The sequence below is a fragment of the Suillus plorans genome (genome assembly GCF_016647745.1).
Source record: "Suillus plorans strain S12 chromosome Unknown HD556scaffold_11, whole genome shotgun sequence".
NCBI classification, from domain to species: domain Eukaryota; kingdom Fungi; phylum Basidiomycota; class Agaricomycetes; order Boletales; family Suillaceae; genus Suillus; species Suillus plorans.
In genome coordinates, this window is record NW_024537395.1 from 268,916 (window position 1) to 286,283 (window position 17,368).

General features: G+C 47.8%; 4 protein-coding genes across 4 annotated transcripts; 1 reads left to right on the forward strand and 3 right to left on the reverse strand.

The window, feature by feature from the left end:
- Nucleotides 1-97: 97 nt before the first annotated feature.
- HD556DRAFT_1439692 (uncharacterized protein) lies at nt 98-1,622 on the reverse strand (the record flags this gene model as incomplete). The annotated part of the gene is made up of 3 exons (XM_041305999.1): nt 98-975; nt 1,032-1,302; nt 1,377-1,622. The coding sequence occupies 3 exons, from the start codon at nt 1,620-1,622 to the stop codon at nt 98-100; spliced, it is 1,395 nt and encodes a 464-aa protein (XP_041163689.1).
- A 374-nt stretch (nt 1,623-1,996) lies between these two features.
- Nucleotides 1,997-3,698, reverse strand: HD556DRAFT_118879 (uncharacterized protein). Its single transcript, XM_041296124.1, has 3 exons — nt 3,674-3,698; nt 3,491-3,576; nt 1,997-3,427 (listed from the first exon to the last, which is right to left on the reverse strand). Exon 3 carries the CDS (start codon nt 3,280-3,282, stop codon nt 2,191-2,193), a length of 1,092 nt encoding a protein of 363 aa, XP_041163690.1. The 5' UTR covers nt 3,283-3,427; nt 3,491-3,576; nt 3,674-3,698; the 3' UTR covers nt 1,997-2,190.
- Nucleotides 3,699-3,762: 64 nt separating this feature from the next.
- On the reverse strand, nt 3,763-6,433 carry HD556DRAFT_1266100 (asparaginase-domain-containing protein). The gene is made up of 10 exons (XM_041299112.1): nt 5,876-6,433; nt 5,785-5,824; nt 5,590-5,726; nt 5,439-5,538; nt 5,279-5,389; nt 5,146-5,226; nt 5,082-5,099; nt 4,767-5,035; nt 4,134-4,715; nt 3,763-4,084 (listed from the first exon to the last, which is right to left on the reverse strand). Exons 1-10 carry the CDS (start codon nt 6,350-6,352, stop codon nt 3,908-3,910), a joined length of 1,992 nt encoding a protein of 663 aa, XP_041163691.1. The 5' UTR covers nt 6,353-6,433; the 3' UTR covers nt 3,763-3,907.
- A 3,432-nt stretch (nt 6,434-9,865) lies between these two features.
- HD556DRAFT_1287696 (uncharacterized protein) lies at nt 9,866-17,325 on the forward strand (the record flags this gene model as incomplete). The annotated part of the gene is made up of 27 exons (XM_041299351.1): nt 9,866-10,005; nt 10,054-10,162; nt 10,221-10,260; nt 10,379-10,478; nt 10,532-10,725; nt 10,933-10,975; nt 11,024-11,089; nt 11,140-11,461; nt 11,513-11,672; nt 11,726-11,755; nt 11,809-11,992; nt 12,047-12,109; nt 12,159-12,202; nt 12,257-12,378; nt 12,428-12,684; nt 12,735-12,766; nt 12,816-12,885; nt 12,943-12,979; nt 13,027-13,158; nt 13,205-13,288; nt 13,344-13,900; nt 13,950-14,214; nt 14,260-15,008; nt 15,061-15,447; nt 15,496-15,758; nt 15,933-16,914; nt 16,968-17,325. 27 exons carry the CDS (start codon nt 9,866-9,868, stop codon nt 17,221-17,223), a joined length of 5,688 nt encoding a protein of 1,895 aa, XP_041163692.1. The 3' UTR covers nt 17,224-17,325.
- Between the last annotated feature and the right edge of the window lie 43 nt (nt 17,326-17,368).

Below are 17,368 nucleotides of genomic sequence, written 5' to 3' on the forward strand. Positions count from 1 at the left end.
ATACCAACAAAGACACGAACGCACATGAAACGAAATGAATGTAGCCACCCTAGGATGTTCTCGGACATCCATATTGAAGTCGGGTATTCAAGCTATATCATGCAGTGCAGCAGTCACATAACAATGACGCGAGACGTGCATTGACTTCATCCCAGTCCGATTCACCTATGTACTGGGCAACTTGGTAGACACAAGGGAGCCAATCGAAAATGATGCCAGCGATAGCTTCAGCATTTCCTGTGGGAGACTCGGGTGTTTCCAATCGCAACGTATGCAAGAAGGTATGCTGTATTGGCTCAGCATCAGGATCGACGTCGATATTCACAGTGTCAATTAACATTCCGAGCGCTTCCAACTGAGGACATTGACGGATTGCGGTGAGTAGTCCGTGGAATGTAACGGAAGGAGAGATAGCGCACTCTTCTATGTGCAGAGCTTGGAGGTGCGGCCAAGCTGACATGACTTCCAAGAGAACGTTGTTGTCAAGGTAGATGCAGGAATCATAACTACGGAGTCGCAGACTTCGGAGCTGTGTGAAGGAAAGGGAAAGGAGATGTGGGATCGCTGTTAAAGGCCTGCGTTGGGGGTCGTTGTATTCCTCCCAGATAATAGTGAGTGTTTCCAGGGTCTGTTTGCATTGGGATAGTGCACGAAAAAATGGTTCAACCTCTGTCGAAGCCAAAATCTCCACACTGATCCAGAAACTTTCCAATGAGGGGAATTTCATGTGTTGCAGCACGGTGGTCGCGTATGCAGCACTGCTGTCCGTAAAGGAAAGAGACGTGAGGTAAAGGAATGGCGAGATATGCTGTTCCTCGAGCCAAGGAGGGGCGCCAAGACTGCTACGAACTTCGATTTTCACCAGGGTAGGGAGGGTGGAAAGGTGCTTCCATGTTGCCCAGTCGAGGGGTGGACAAGACAGAGTTACAAGCTGATTGCACAAACGGATACGGTCAGACAGCATGGGCAGTTGATCTACTGTGTTATTGTCAAGATTTTTGTTTTCATAGATAAATTCAGCAAAGCAGTACCAGGAATCACTTCCTCTGGATCGTAATATACATAACAATCGCGCAGGGTGTGGGACAAGAATAGCCCTGAATGTTTGGAACCCGAAAGACGTAACTCTCGTAGCCTCGGGAAGAGGCATACGTCGGCGGGGATGACTGAGAGGAGCGGAACAGCGCCATCGTCAGAGAGTTCTATGACCAATGAGCGAACACGAGTGGAGTGACGCAAAAATTGACGGGCCTCGTCAGCAGATAATGGTTCGACACCTGCTGGCTGTGGGCCCCACTTCCACTATTTGGTAGAGGTTGAGTCGGTCAGCCGATGAACGAAAAGAAGTAAACAGAATGAAAGTAGTCTAAACTCACCGATGAACTATACACCAGTGGATGTAGCCTCGTTACACAGCCTAGTAGTGGCTTTACCCCATATATATCAGCCCACAGCAAGTCCATCGCGAGCTCGTAGAAGGCATTGCATGTTGCTGCAAGCGATGCAAGACATTTCTGACCCGGAGACGCCGTGACGGATGGCGTGTAGATAGTAGGCGGTAGCTGTTCCACGTATGTGAATATGTACAGGAGGACATCGGAAACAAGTAGAGCCCGATGCATCAGTTCTCAGTTGATGGAGTAGTAGTAGTACTTACCTGTTGAGAGTGTAACCATTTATACTATAACCCAGACAAAGCAGACAAAGAACAAAAAACTTAGGTGCATAGTAGGTGCCACTGAGCGCCACTACCCGAAGCTGTTGCAAATCCGAAATCGTGCGTTCGACTCCGACTGCGCCCATCTCACGAGCATAAAAATAGAGTTCAATCGGACCAAAATTCTATCTCGATCATAATATCGTTGCACAGCACTACGTAGATCTCGCAAGCAAGACTAGAAATTAGCGGTACACGTACTCAAGCACCGTTCCGCGAAGAATTAGATGACTATCAATACACAGTATGACATGTCGTAGCGCTCGTTAAACGTCGTGAAAATACATAAAAAAAGATAAATGCCTCATTGCAAATATATGACGCCTCGTGGCAAATGATGTGAAGCATCGTGGCAAAGGTACGATGCATCGTGGCCGCGGCGAAGATAAATGATGCATCAGCAGCATGATACAATGCCTGGCAGCGGAGACTCAATCTCTGCTTCATCAGGGAAGCCAGCACGCACAAGTCTGCTAGCTACAAGCCACAGACAGGGACGACTTCCGCTGGCCGAAATGGCCAGAAGATATATCAGCACGGCGAGCTTTCCAGCTCGAGCGCGAACGCGTGCTACATCGGTCGTTGTATCGCATCATCAGTGTGGCGACGAGCTGAGGCATAGTGAGGACAGAGGGCATAGGAGCGCTTGTGGGCGGTGGGGATGATCGTGGTGAGGGCGTGTCAGATGATAGACTGTGGTGGTTCAGGACTGTGTCGGAGTGTATAGATTTGGATGACTCTGCCTGCGCGGAAGAAGGAATGGACGCGTCATGATCACGAGGCATCTCTGGGATGCCATCAGTTACCAATGACCATCCATGTTCAACTAATCGTGTCTGGATCCTGCGTGCCAGGAGCACATCCTGCCCCTCAAGGGTCTGTGCATCAACTGGCGCAACATCCTCTCCCTGAAAACAGTCCCACGGATCTGTGCTGCAGTTTGATACGAGGCTGCGATGCACGGTAGCGAGGATCATCAAGTCCGCGACTTGGCGCCAACTCTTACGCGACCGCTTGCGCACAACCGGGTCTGTACTCCCGGACCTGCTACTCTCCCTTGACTTGGCCTTTTTATCCCGTCTGGGACTCGATGGCTGGGAGAGCGTGGCAATAGCTTGGGATCGCCGTTTCCGAAGACGGGTTTGCGCAGAGCACGGAGAGGCGGTGCCATTACAGGATGAAAACAGAGCTGATGGGAAAGACTGCGAATCAACGCTATCGGTTGTCCCATCGAACATATGAACATCCATTACGCTAGCGACATCATCTGCAGGTGACGTGGAAGGGAAGGGTATGACACTCCGGACATCCGGTAGATCGGGGGGAGATGGTAGGAGCGCCCGCGACTGCGAGGAACTAGCGCATGTCGCTGAAAGGGAAAGGGTGGGTGGGGCTTTGCACGGGCGGGAGGAGAATGGGAAAAGAGCGTTATGGTGCTTCGTCGATGGTGAAGACTTGACCCGACGATGCAAGTTGGTTGTGTCGGCGAAAACGGATCCCGCCCGTGTTACGCGCGATGCGTGGTCTCTGACTAGTATTGGGTGTGCTGCCATCGTTAAAGCCATGGTGCTGATTTCTCGACTCGAACTTGACTCGAGCTCGAATTTCAACCTGGGAATCAGTGATCTGATCTGATCGTTGTGCGAAAGTAGTCCAAAGACGAGAGTATGAGAGAGGTAGCGGGGGTTAGAATCTTCCAGCGATGACCAGCTGCAAGATGAAATAGAGAGAAGAGAAGGTCAGCCCCAATCTTTTCGCCAGCGGAACTCAGACCTTTATATAAGGCGGACTGACCGGTCCAAGGGAAATGTGAAAGGTGTGAAAGACCCTTTTGTGGGGAACATGAGGCGTGCTATCCTCTTAAAGACAAATAAAAATAAACATGATCCCACGACGCGTCGGTCACGTGTGTCGTGCCATTCAGCGAAGGTGCCGGAATCGGAAACGCATACTTACATGAAGGACAAAACGGGTTTTGAGCTCTATGCTCCGTTGTACTTGGTGTTAGTGCGGCAATACAGGATGCTAGCTTCGGGCTGAGATTTGACCGGATCCGCAGATGCAATCCTGGCCGCGGTATCATCAGAATCAGTTTCTCCAACACGTCTACAGACGACTAAACCATGTACATAACACTAACGAAACGAACGAAACGTCACAGGGTTGTAAAGAAAATTTCTCGACTAAAAACTAATCTATAATTTTCGCGCCAGCCCGTCTCCAAATTTCTACCACTGCGTCATCTCCAGCATTGACCGCATTCTGCACTGCAAGTCCCACATAACCCGCCTCGTTCTCCATCCCCCCAAGATTCGCACCTGCGCTCACAAGTGTATCGACAATGAGATCATGACCCTGACGTGCAGCCTGCTGACCTCAGCCACTCAAACCCGAAGTAAAATTACACAACACTCACATAATATAAGGCAGTGTGTCCCAATTCGTCCCTGAGATGCACTAACGCACCGCTCTCTAGTAATTTCTCGACACACCTCATATTCCCGTTTAATGCCGCGACATGTAAAGGACTCCGTCCACTCCCCGCATCCAGACAATTTACGATACCTCCTGGTACGACAACTTCTGCCGTTCCCTCAGTCATACCGGAACACGAGGCTGTGGCTGCTGAAGTAATGCAGAACTCAAGTCCCTCGACGTCATCCCGCGCAACAGTAAGATGCACGAGAAACGGTAAGAGCGCAGCTTCTGTACTCGCGCGCTCTGCGGCAGTACGGCTCCACGGAGCTGCAGCGTCCTGCGCTTCTTCTCCGATCACAATCTGAGGGATATCTGCCTTCGGTGCAGATGAAGAGAGACGAACAAATTGAGAAAGCAGTCCAGACAGGTCTATGTTCACACCGTCTAATGACGGCGCCGCAGCCAGAGATGGCACCGGTGGCGTGAGTTCGCCTCTTAAAGGAAGACTTATAAGTGAGCGAACTTCGGCTGCGGTAAGTTCGGGTTTTGCTAGAAGGTAGCTAAGCTTGGTAAGAGCACACTTTCCGGTAGCCAGTCAACTAAAATAAAAACTATATGAAAGATGACACACCTCGGGAGTCATGTCCCCGCCGGGAACGACACCGGCTTGAATAAGTGTTTGTCCTGTTTCGTAATCACCTGATACAGACCCTTTGATACATTGAGAGATGGCAACGATGACGACGCCTCTATCACATGCGTCCTTGAATGCAGCCAGGACATCTGGACGTTGGGAAGCATTTCCAGCACCGAATGTCTCTAGAACAATACCCCGTGTCGGCGGTGCAAGGAATGCGCGAGCAGTGGCGCCTGTCATGCCTGGGAAAAGACGGAGAGTTGCTGGAAAGTGTCAGGTTAGATGAAAATGTGTCCTGTAGGTGCTTACCGACGTGAGGACTCATTTCTTTGGGAGATGTCAGTAATATTGTTGAAGGAGTAGAAATATTAACGCTTTCCTTTGTAAGCTCTGAATCTTCGAAGGCTTGTCTGACGTAGGACGTCATTCCAGTTAACAACTATATCTATTCCAACTGAAAAAAAAACTTCATGACCATTGCGAGGACGATATGTGTGTTCGCGTACCGTTCACAAGTGGGGAAAAATTAGGGCTATGAAAGGCATTGAGGTCGTAGGAAGAGGCCTTTGATACTCTATTACCGCGGTACAAGGTGTGATTGAAATATAAGCTGCATTCTAGAACGAATAATAAACTACAGCTGCATGATAGAAATGTTAGAATTACCTGGTATGATATAGTTGCCTGCAATAGACAGTGCGCCAAGAAGATTGTCGACAGCGTCGTTCCGAAGTTGTGAGAGAGGTATTTGAGCTCCGGTGAGGATCTAGTCTCGTCGCATGAGGATGATCATATTATTGGAGGATGTAAGACGTACAACAGTTTTACCGAGATCCTCGAGCAGGAAGCTAAGTGCGCTGGAAGTGTATGACATGGTATCGGTACCATGTAATACTACGAATGCATCGAAAGAAGTGTAGTTTAGCTCGATCTCGGCGGCTATGCGGATCCAATCTGTCCTAGTCAAGATTGTGAACGGGAGAAACCTAAGAGTAGTGTAAAAGACGAGCACCGTCCATTTCCATGTTGCTACTATCAAGCAGTGGATTCCACTGGTTTTTCTAAGCTATTGGCTGAGCGATGAGTATATACGGACGACTGACCTCAAGAATTGCATAGCGTATGCGTTTCGTATGACCGTTTCCGGGAACGACACTTCGGGGAGTCACAAGACTTGGCAGACGTGTCTCATAGACACCATCAGCGACATTTCGACATTCTGGTTGCTCATTCACTCTCTGAATCTGCGAAAATATAGAGGGAGAAAGGGTAACCGTGTTACCAATCGGGCGGGAGGACTTGACGAGAAGGGTGGGCTGATTTGATGCACTCGGAGTCGTGACGTTATCTGTGCTGACTGGAGTAGACTTTCCGCTATTGCTCCACTCTCTATAACCTTCTACGGATGCAGCGTTGGAGAAGAGGGAGTCTTGCAAAGGATCATGGAAGCGTTTTTGGCTCCGGAGGGTATCGGTGAGGAAATAAGGCTCTGGAACGTAACCTCGTGAGCTGACAAGCATTCCGATGGTTCCGCCCGTGTATATAACCAATACTCTGGCTTCATCCGAACGCGTTTCCATCGTGCATGGAGTCGTTGACCTAGTCGTTGCGATTACGCGTGCCCGTAGGTAACTTATACGTTTGGTGGTTGTAAATTTACAAGTTCGGTTGAGTTCCGCCTCCGATATATAGCTTCCGAGTCCGATACTCTCGCTGAGCAGAGCCACGAGAGATGTTACCCATCTTTCTCGCACACGCATGCCAGCTAACGACCATCAAACACCCGGCGTACGCCCACCTTTGATCTATTGATTGGGCGGTTCCGATGTCAATACACAAACAATCTAGCTAGAATCGATAGTTCGTGCGATATTTCCACCGTTTTGTAATATTTTTACCTCGTCAACAAATCACCTCCTATACAGTCTGATCTGCATTCTTGGATTGTTCAAGAACATAATTTCAGTTGTGGTCACTACATAGATGCATGGATCAAATGAGACGCACAATCCAATAATGAGTAGCCAAAGTTCACAACCGACTGTGACACATCAAACATTGGCCATGTCTTCTATGACCAATAGGAAGCAACAGATGTCAGTGGTGAAGCCGCGTCAGACGACGAGAGGTCTCCCTGGCAAGGTACAGGGTGTTGCGCACCTGCCTGGGGGACGACGCATCATCACAGGTTCGTGCGATGGGTCACTTGAACTATGAACCTGGAGAGCAATACAGATAGGATACGAATGGCGGGATGAGGGGACTCTAGATCTGTGATCAGCGTTCACTATCGTAACTTTGTCTCTGAACGACAAAACTATTATGATTGGAGGCACTGATAGGATAGTGATGTTGCGAGATATGGAGACGGGGAGGGTCATTTCCAAATGGACGGGACACTGATTGGGTGCGATTAGTGTACTGGATGAACGAGTGGCCATGCGAGCGAATCCAATTATGGGACGGCAAGAGTGTGGAATATCAAGAGCGGATAAACAGTACTTGGTACAATCAAAACCGGGCACAGGTGGAGTAATTTACTCACCCGAAACATCAAAAATCGCGACGTGAGAATTTGAGGATGTAAGTCTTAGCTGCGACCCCACAAGAAGAACATGGCGCGAAATGCAAGTTTGAAGGGGAATGAAAGATCGAGATTCGAGACGAAAGTAAGACAGAGAGACATTAAGAATGAGACTCCCGGCTGAGACGATGGACCTTTGAAACGTTGGGAGGAATTCGACGATGTATACAGCGTTCTTTGAAGTATCGTAGCGAGTGGTCGAAGACATATGATACGGCTCTGTACAAGGATGATAAGAACAAGAGAAAAATATTTGTCATGATGCGATGCTGCACCTTGTGTGAAGATGTGAAATGATACAATTATGATTGGCTCGTCCTGGCTTCTGCATAGATACATCAATGTGTGCATTATCGTCCGTCTTATTATGCGAAAACAGTATCTGTGCGTATGGTACATTGCAAATTTTAAAGAGAGTAACTTCGTTCATGAAAATGAGATCTGCATACCTTATAGTCTGAGTCGTTTCGACCAAAGCGGAGGTTGCTACACGGAGCTCCAGTCGATCTTGATGGCATCTGCCCCACTGTGAGCGTTCACTTTTGATATGCTCCAAATCTCCAGCTGCGGTGCTGCACTCAAGTCTTCATCTTCGTAGAATCGTACCTGCGCCTCAATAACCACCAGTTGATGAACATCCTGTCAGTCTGCTTAACCGACGACCACGGCGACGACATGACAAGGAACAGATCACGACATTTTGCAATGTGTTCTGTCAAGGTTTACACGATGGTTGATAGTAGTACTAGTAAACACGAGGTCAGGACATGTCTGGGAGACATACAGATGGTCTGAACTTACCTGAAGTGCATCATACTGATAACGACCTTCCACACTCGCGGATTGGCTGCCGTGCGTTTCATGAACTTCGCAAGCCTGTGCTGGATCATCAATTCGAGATCACCGTGATCAGCGCTCAGCTGTACTTGGTATTGTCAACACGATGCCCAATACCCTATGGCGTGGGAAAAATCCCAATAAGATATCGTGTCTCAAGAGTACAAGCCTTGCATTCGAACGGTATTTGCAAGAGAAGGACAACAGTATGTACGCGCAGACATATCTTATTGTAATTCATTGTAGTAAACATTCGAAGGTCAACGGATGATATTTGCTTGTATGATATAAAATGTATGTAGGAGATTTCCGAAAAATTATCATATTGTGCCTCTCGTCTGCTTCTATTACAACACGCGCTGTAGGTCCAGCTTGATATTTGTGGCCGAAAGATCAGTCTAGACGCACCATTTTGATCAGACGAGTGTAAGGTGACCTGTTACATAAAGATAGAGAGCTGATTTATTCCGGAATGCACATCTTATACTGTTCCACACCTACGTAAGGTCGTATTCTTGTCACAATCTGGGATCATTTGAGGGTCCAAGTTCACCGCTATGTACAACTTCAGGTTGCTTGCAGGTGTTGATTCTGGGTGTACTGTTTGCGCCTCAACCTCTTTGGAAATTCAGACAAAGCGCCGGCTCGACGATATAAGGACAACCTCGTTGCAGACTCGCACTCGGACTTCCTCCAAGCTCTTTGTACCATTGACATAGCTCAAGTCTAAGTTCCCCAGCCTTTCATATAACCACTTTATCACCACAAGCTTCTCTTGTTCAACAGACCATGTTGGACTTACTCTCCAAAGATCGAATAGTCAACGAGGCAGGCCTCAGAACCGCTTTGCGCCATCTGGACACAATTTCAAGTCCAGGAGCAACCGCATTACAAGCTACGGTCAAACATATGTCGTCATCACCCCATGTTTTTGCATATATCATTTCTGGTATCTCACGAACTTCCTTCGAGCGTCATCAGCTCTGACTCTGTCAACAGTTTGGGATCGCCGTGAGGCAATGATCTCACAGATCATAAAAGACTTTCCAAGGAAATCTCAAGAATATCCAACATCCGTTGCGAGAACGATGCTAGACAATCTGTCTATGTACTTTCTAGCTTTTCCAGCTGAGCCTCTAGCGATGGATATCTCTAGGGACATCAGCCGCCACAGAGGCTTCATCGAGGACGCTTCACCTGTACTTTGCGCGTTGAACACTATGGAATTTTCTGGTGCAGGGTCGTTTGAAGACGAGAACGATCTCTTCGACGAATCTGATGATGGATTCGTCAAGAAGAAAGTCCCTCAGAACATGCGCAAGCGTAATCGCCCGAAAGCTCATACGTCTATCGACGCATCTCTCTTCCTGAGGCTTGATGTTGTTGTGCCTCTCACGAGCGAGGCTGCCGCATCATTGTCTACTCACATTCTTACGAAGCTGAAAAATACACTCTCGGTGAGTATATTCTCTACTTTTTGACGTTTCCCCTGACAGCTCTCCGTAAGTTCTACCTCTCGCTTCTGCGGAGGACGGAATTAGCAGGCGACATTAAAGCCTTACTCCTCCCAAACGTGGGCGAGTTTGCCAAAGATGTTGCGCCTGAAGTTTCGTCAACCGAGGATGTCGAGAGCCCAACAACCCGACCCAAAGTGTACCAAATGGTGCAGCCTATGAAGGCTGCGCTTTACTTTGAGAACGCGGACGGGTTCGGAGAGTGGCGAATCCTCATATCTACGGAAGCCTACAAAAATTTGCGTGAGTTACGTAAATCAGAAAAGAAGACATTCAAGATCATCGTCGGGAAGATCAAGTCTGTCTTCAGATGAAATTTGCTGTCATGATCTCATCGTAATCACAGACAACTATCGAATGGTTATTTTTCAGATGATAATCACAAGCGACTTAACGGACCAGATGCAGGCATACCCATCTACGATGCCAAGATGACAAAGGACTTACGATTAGTAGTAAGTGTAATTTCACATACATCGATCGGAGCAGGAGACGACTGACCTTTTCTCACAGTACCAGATTGATTGTGTCCCTGACCAGGATGGAAAGGTACGTCGCTTTTACATCAACATCGAGCATGATATTGAGACTGGAGTCTTGACAGTCCGAAAGACAAGGTGAACTGTCAAGAGCAATTACATCCGTCTTATTAGCACTCATATGAACTCCAGTAATCAAGGTATACGGCATTTATACGCATGCACAACTTGGCAAAGTATGGGATGCCTTGGGTAACCATCTCGCACGCAAGGGCAGAGAATATCGTAGAAGGTGAGGACCTTTTTCGGGTCTTGATGCAATTCAGTGAATAGTTGCTTGCACAGGTGTATCTTTCGGAATAGACCTGTCCTTTCTAAAGACAGCGCGATTCTGCCTGCATCATTCCCATCAGCTGAACCCGAGCCAGAATGCTCAGGAAGTCCACTCAATCTTAGTGATAAGGACATGGACCGAGTTGAGTACTTTCAGTTGTCATTTGTACAGGCATTGATCCATGGCACAGCTTCACTCTTTACTCGTGTATGAATTTTTGCCATCCTTATTCAAATTGGTTTTCATCTAACCATTTTCTAGTTTGGAGAAATATGTCACATTCTCGCAAGTAAGCTTATAGATACGATTCATAGGCACGCAGATATTGACTCGGTAACCTCTTGTTTTAGGCGTTCCTACATAGTGAGTGATCATGTAGTTGGCTCGCCACCTCCTCTTATCTTTCCAAAAGGTCTTATCGCAAACCAAGACGTACAGCACGTCTTTATGCTCACGTGAGTTCTGCCCCAATGTGACGCATTCACTGATCAATGTTTGTTCAGACCTCAAGAGCAAAAGATTGTCGAGTGTATCACGTCATGTTACGTCTTGGGTCGCAGCGGCACGGGGTAAGTGTCCTGCCCCTAATATACATAGCTTATTTATCACACTCAACTAGAAAAACCACGACGATGCTGTTCAAAATTCTCGGTATTCAGCGAGCTTGGGAGATGAGTGCAGTCGACATGCCGAAGCCACGCCAAATCTTCGTCACCAAATCCAGAGTGCTCGCTACGAAAGTGGAAGAGTATTTCACGAAGCTTCTCGAATCTCTGGCATTGGCAGGCTATACCCTGGAGGAACTTGCAAAAATGAAGGCACGAAGTGTCCAGGAGGGCCTTGTTGATCTCGACGACCTGCCCGAATCACAGATGAATGTACCGATGAGATACAGCGGACTTGAGGATAAGCACTTTCCTCTTTTTCTAACTTTCGATCGAGTGCGTCCCAATCCGTCGTCTGGACAGCTTCCGAGCTAATCGTTTATGTAGTTGGCGAAAATGATCGCGGCAGATATCTTGGACAAGACAGATAGCGCAGGAGCTTTCTTCAATGTTGACAATGCTGACGCGCATGACTGTTTCGTCACCTATGACGTATTCGCAAATCAATACTGGCCTCATTTTCCACAGAATCTCAGCAAGAACCTTAGTAGCGTCCTTTTCTCTTATGATGACAATAGAGTACTGACACTACCCCATCAGATTCGTGGTTGGTTTTTAGCGAATTCATGGGTGAGTACTATTTGTATTGCATGGACACTGACAATTACTAAATATACACACAGGGATCATCAAAGGCTCCGAACACGCACTAACCTGTCCTGAAGGAATTCTCGATCGCCCAGCCTACCTCCTTCTTTCTCATCGTTCTAACCCAAATTTTGCGAATCAGAGGGAAATTCTGTACGACATGTTCGAGTATTATACGAAAATGAAGAGGCAACGACGTCATCATGATGTTGCAGACCGGTACGACCTATTCCCCTTCTCACCCAAGTAATGTCACGATATATTCCCAAACAGCACGCATGCGATACTCAAGGTCTTCCGGAGCAAGAAGTTCCCTGGTCAACAGATCGATTATCTGTATGTGTTATCACCACCAATGCATCTCACCCCTGACTACCTGCACTAGGTATGTCGACGAAGCACAAGACAACCTTCTGATCGACGCACTCTGTAAGTGGTCACTCCATCCCTTGTTGACATAATCCCTTGAGCTTTCTGTTATAGTTTTGAGGCAATTATGCAAGAATCCAGATGGTTTGTTCTGGGCTGGGGACACCGCACAGACAATCTCTGCAGGGAGTTCCTTCAGGTTTAATGATCTGAAAGCGTTTCTCTATCGTGTTGAGGTCAGCAGACAGCGACTTAGCTCGGGCCTGAATTGATACCTTGAAGCAGCAGCAAAATATTTCGGTCAATTCCGCTGGAGCAGGTCTTCGTCAGCCTGCGATGTTTCAATTGGCGATCAACTACAGATCGCACGGTGGAATCGTCAACTGCGCAAGTTCTGTGATCGAACTCATCACAAAGTTCTGGCCCAACACAATCGATAATCTTCAGCCAGAAAAGGGGGTGGTTGACGGGCTGAAGCCTGTCTTTTTCACTGGTTGGGATAAAGACACCGTTCGTTATGAACAGTTCTTGTTTGGGGAGAGGTAAGCAAACCTGGACTATACCCCTCTTGTCCTCCTGAGAATTCTTCCAGCGGTAGCCACATTGAGTTCGGAGCCGGGCAATGTAAAGTAATTGGCTGGAGGTTTCATTCATACACTGACAAGGTATCTAGGCATTCTCGTGCGTGACGATGCGGCGCGTCAGAAGTTACGAGACCAAGTTGGTCAAATTGGACTAATTATGTGAGTCGTATTAAGACTACCTTTGCTCTGTGTTTTCATGTTGACATATGTATGCAGGACGCTTTATGAGAGCAAAGGCCTGGAATTCAATGATGTGAGAAAGCTAAGTTTGCTATCTGATGGATGTCTGACTTCGGTCAGGTGCTGCTATACAACTTTTTCGAGGATTCTGCTGTAGATCTGTTGCGATGGCGCATAGTTCTCAGTGGGGTAGACGGTCAAGGATATGCACCGAACTTTGACGAGGCGCGACACGCTGGGGTTTGTAGCGAGGTAGGCACACCGATCTTTGAAATGAACTTCGGCTTACTTTTATTAGCTCAAACTTCTTTATGTGGGAATCACTCGAGCAAGGAAGAACATATGGATCATTGACAAATCTGATAGATCAGAGCCTATGCGTGTACGTTGAGGGCAGCATGTTAGCATAACTTGATCTGATCACTATTTTCCTTCAGAAATTTTGGACGTCTCGCGACCAGATCAAGAATTGTACCCCCGGCACCGATGTCCCTCATCTAGCCGTCTCCTCGACTCCAGAAGAATGGGCATCCTTCGGGCGTTCACTATTCTCGCACAAGCGCTACTCGCAGGCTGTTCACTGCTTCGAACGTGCTAACCTTCGTCATGAGGTGAAGGTTTGTGAAGCATATCAACTGCGAGATGTCGCACGTTCTAGTGTCGGAGTGGCCTCACTCAGCGACCAAAAAAGAGCTTTTAACGTGGCTGCCGATGCCTTTACTGATTGTGGGGCGACCGCGACAGGAAATCAGAAGCTCCAATATTATCGTAACTCGGCGGATTGCTACGTTCGAGCAGGAGATGATCTTAAAGCTGCTAAGGCCTATCTCAATGCTCAAGAGTTCGAGCAAGCAGCGAAGAGATATCGCAAGGCTGGACGGTTTGACAAGACCCTCCATGTTCTTGATGACTATGGTACGGATATACCTGAAGAGACCAAGACGGAGTTACGGACTGTGTGCAGACTATTTTACTGCAGCAGGAACAACGCTCAGTAAGTCTTAGACTCTTCACGATGTCTTTATTTAATAGCAATTGCGCAGGGTTCCCTTGTCCCTCTTCTCGACATTTGAAGAGCAACTCGAATTTCTGGAGGACTATGATCTCGATTATGCTCGTGCCTCACTGCTTGAATCTCACTCGATGTACTATAAGGCCGCAGAGCTTCACTTGTCAGAGAACAGGCCCTTGGAAGCTGTTCGGGCATTCATCAAGGACGACAGCGAGGACGATTCTACTAGCCGTGCGGCCGATGCTATATTGGAATACTTCTGGCGCCAATGCTCCTTTAGAATCACTGCAAAATCCGTTGCTGATGAGCCAATGCAGCATTTCATCGTTCTTGCTGATCAGCTAGAGACGAACAAACTAAAGCTGGCCACGCGTGATCTAGTACGTATTAGCAGTCTCAAAGTAACTGCTGGACTGATCGACATCCAGATATCGATGTTTCAAACCATCTTGCGCGGAAATCATGAGCCGTTGAGAAATCTTGCGCTTAACTTCGATAAACAGGATAACAAGCCAGCAGCTCTTCTTTGCCTGGACCATATATTCTCTCGAACCACAGATATTCGAGCTTTCACGGTCGATGAAATGCAACGGTTCCTTCAACAATTTCACGCCTATGCGCGATTGCTCTATCTTATTTTGACCTTCCCTGACCCTATGGAGCATAGCGGTATTCAGAGACTATTCTCCATCGTGCGGTTGTCCGGTGATGAGTTTCTCATACCAGATGGAACGTTCCTCCACAACAACTTAATGGAAGACCGCCAGGGGATCACTTGGGTATCGGAACATTCATCCGGGTACACAGCTTCTCGTAGAGTCGTCACCCAGCTGCTACAACAATCCATTCGAACGATCTTGAAAGACAAAATATCGGAGATCGATGATATGTGCTGCAAATCTCCCGTCTTCTCGCAATGCCTGCAATTCTTGATATCCGTATGTCGAAGAGATAACTGTCCCCAAGAGCATGTTGCAGCATCGAAATTGGATCGCCAGTATTACAACAAGCGTGTTGCCATCCACATCTGGCAGATCCTGATCTTGCAATTCATGTATTCCGCTCACCCATACATTGAGCGACGCAAAACGTACGCCTGGAGGTAGCTTATGATCGAGTACTTATACTGATCACTCTATCAGCATGAGGCACTGGCTCAAGCATCTTTACGAGGCTATCAATCCACCCTTCTTCGTTCAAGGTTCCCCCGCGGACCTTGACATAAACCTGATGCCTCTTCGTCTAGAGGGCATGAAAGTGGTGAAGCTCTGGATCCGCGAATCCTTCTACTCGCTCGACCCATTTCATACCCAGGCCGGATTTTTGACGGCGTTGATGGGAATAACCAGTCTAAGTTTTGCTTTTGACAGGAACGACGCACATGTCTACATCTCTCGATCAAAGTGTGCGATCTCCGGACCCTTAGAACTCTTTCGCAAGGAGGACAATCGCTATATGGTTCGTGACCTGCTTAATTCTTACCAAGGAGCTATCTACAGTAGCATCTCATCGGGGATTCTGTATCTTCTGTAAGCGTTATTCTTGTCTCTACGTGCAATGAACTGAGTGCAATTCAGGCATGTTCTCGACAATCGTGTGTGTGTCAACCTCTCGGTGTTGTGCGACTGTATCGAGGACGTCTGCGGCGCTTTTGTAATCAAGTACCGAATGGACCCCGGCTTTAACAGGTTTCCCCTTCATAACGCTGTCCTTCCATGTAGCTGGCTACTGTTTCCCCACAAATTCACCACGGAGAAAGAAACTAAGCTGTTTTTGATGGGCAAGCTTCTGGATGAAATAGCGAGGCTGGTCGAAGCATTGCGCGTAGAAGCCGGCATGGGTGAGTCTCTCAACTTTTCGAAGATCCGGGACTTCAATGAGGCAGATTTCCTCTGGCTGAACCATACGAGAGTTACGCCCATTCTCCGCAACGTTTTCATTTCCCGGATGTAAGTTCGGTTTAGCATCTGTTCGTCAGCGATGTACTTACTGATCACATGTATTACAGCTGCAGGGTTCTCTGCCTTAGTACGTTTATTGTCTCTTTTCAAAAACCCATTCGCTGCTAAGTTGTATTCATTAGTTGCTCATAACATCAGGAAACCCTCCATCGGAGTCAAAATATACAACATCATTTTTTCTCTGCACAAAAACAACCCTCCTTCGAATTGGCGTTTAGCGAACTATCGGAACCTTGTGGACGATGTGGTCAGGTACATGACACCCTTGCCAGGACGGCCGCCACTCTCAGACGCTTACCTGCGAGCTCTCCTGGCTTTCGACGATAATACAGGAGTGGGAAACCTGGTGCATCTCGTCCACAAAATGGACCAGCATACCCGAGTCTATACTAGTATAGGTCGACGGCTCGTATACGAGAAGACCATGGAGATCCCTCATCTCCTTTCATCGTACGCAGTGATCGCACAGTCTACCCTGAGAGTAGAGGCCCCTGCCTTCGTACCTGGCGTAGGTCATTGCAAGGATCAACCAGAGGTCATGCAGCATGATGAGAAAGAGATAACGGAACCACAACCTCAAGATTTCGAAGAAGAAGAACTTGAAGGGGAAGAGGATGTCACGGCGAATGCTAATACCGAGACCCGTGATGCGTCGGAGACTTTGGATGAGGCGGCGACGTTGCTCGCACCTGATCTTGACGAGTCGCTACGCACCAACGGACCATCGGTGGAGGAGGAAGAGGCGGGTTGCAAAATTCAGAAAGCATACCGTCGTTACGTCAGACGCCGCTCGAGTCGTGCAGTTAACGCCGAAATTGATGCGATGTTCATGACATGCCTGAAGGAGACGCAGTCCTCTGAATGGCATTCGGGTTATTATACCTTCCTTTTCCTTGGACCATTGCCTCACCTCCTGGTGTGCTTGGAACGAGGCATTGCTCTGACTCGCGCAGCCAAAGCGAAGACAAAAGGCCTTCTCAACAAGGAGTCTCATGAAAAGCTTGAGGAGTTGGGCAAGCAGAGAAGCGAACTAGCGTCCGTCCTCCCTTACTCATTGACATACGATAGCTAACACGTCTTGTTTCCAGAGCGCTCCTCAGGAAGGGATTGAAATTACGCAAACAACTGGAACCTTCCTCACCCGCTCATCGTGACCGTGGCATCGACGCACTGAAATCTGGTGTTTTAGAGGTTGATGAATTCATGCAGGGGGTTCCCGGCAACATGAAAGATATGCAATCCGACTTTCAAATGGCCTATAAGGGCATTGTCGCGAAGAGGGTCCCCCCAGGAAAGGAGAAAGAAAGACCTGCTCTCAATGTCGAGGATATGAACGAGTGTTGATTTCATTTAGGTTGTGGAGAGTCGAGACTGCCATTTCGTCGGTATATCATATATCATATTATACAGTGCGTGTTTCCGTAAATCGATGCCTGTGTGCGCGAGAACGAACATAGACAATAAATGTGTTTTCATCGCGATCATCTTA

Bases quoted from the DNA above. Each gene is read 5' to 3' on its own strand.
- HD556DRAFT_1266100 (XM_041299112.1), bottom strand. From the start codon at position 6,352: ATGGAAACGCGTTCGGATGAAGCCAGAGTATTGGTTATATACACGGGC. The intron at 5,227-5,278 runs GTACGCGAACAC...TTTTTTTTTCAG, and splicing joins TTTTTCCCCACTTGTGAACG to TTGGAATAGATATAGTTGTT. The intron at 4,085-4,133 runs GTGAGTGTTGTG...TGAGGTCAGCAG, and splicing joins GACACACTGCCTTATATTAT to GCTGCACGTCAGGGTCATGA.
- HD556DRAFT_118879 (XM_041296124.1), bottom strand. From the start codon at position 3,282: ATGGCTTTAACGATGGCAGCACACCCAATACTAGTCAGAGACCACGCA.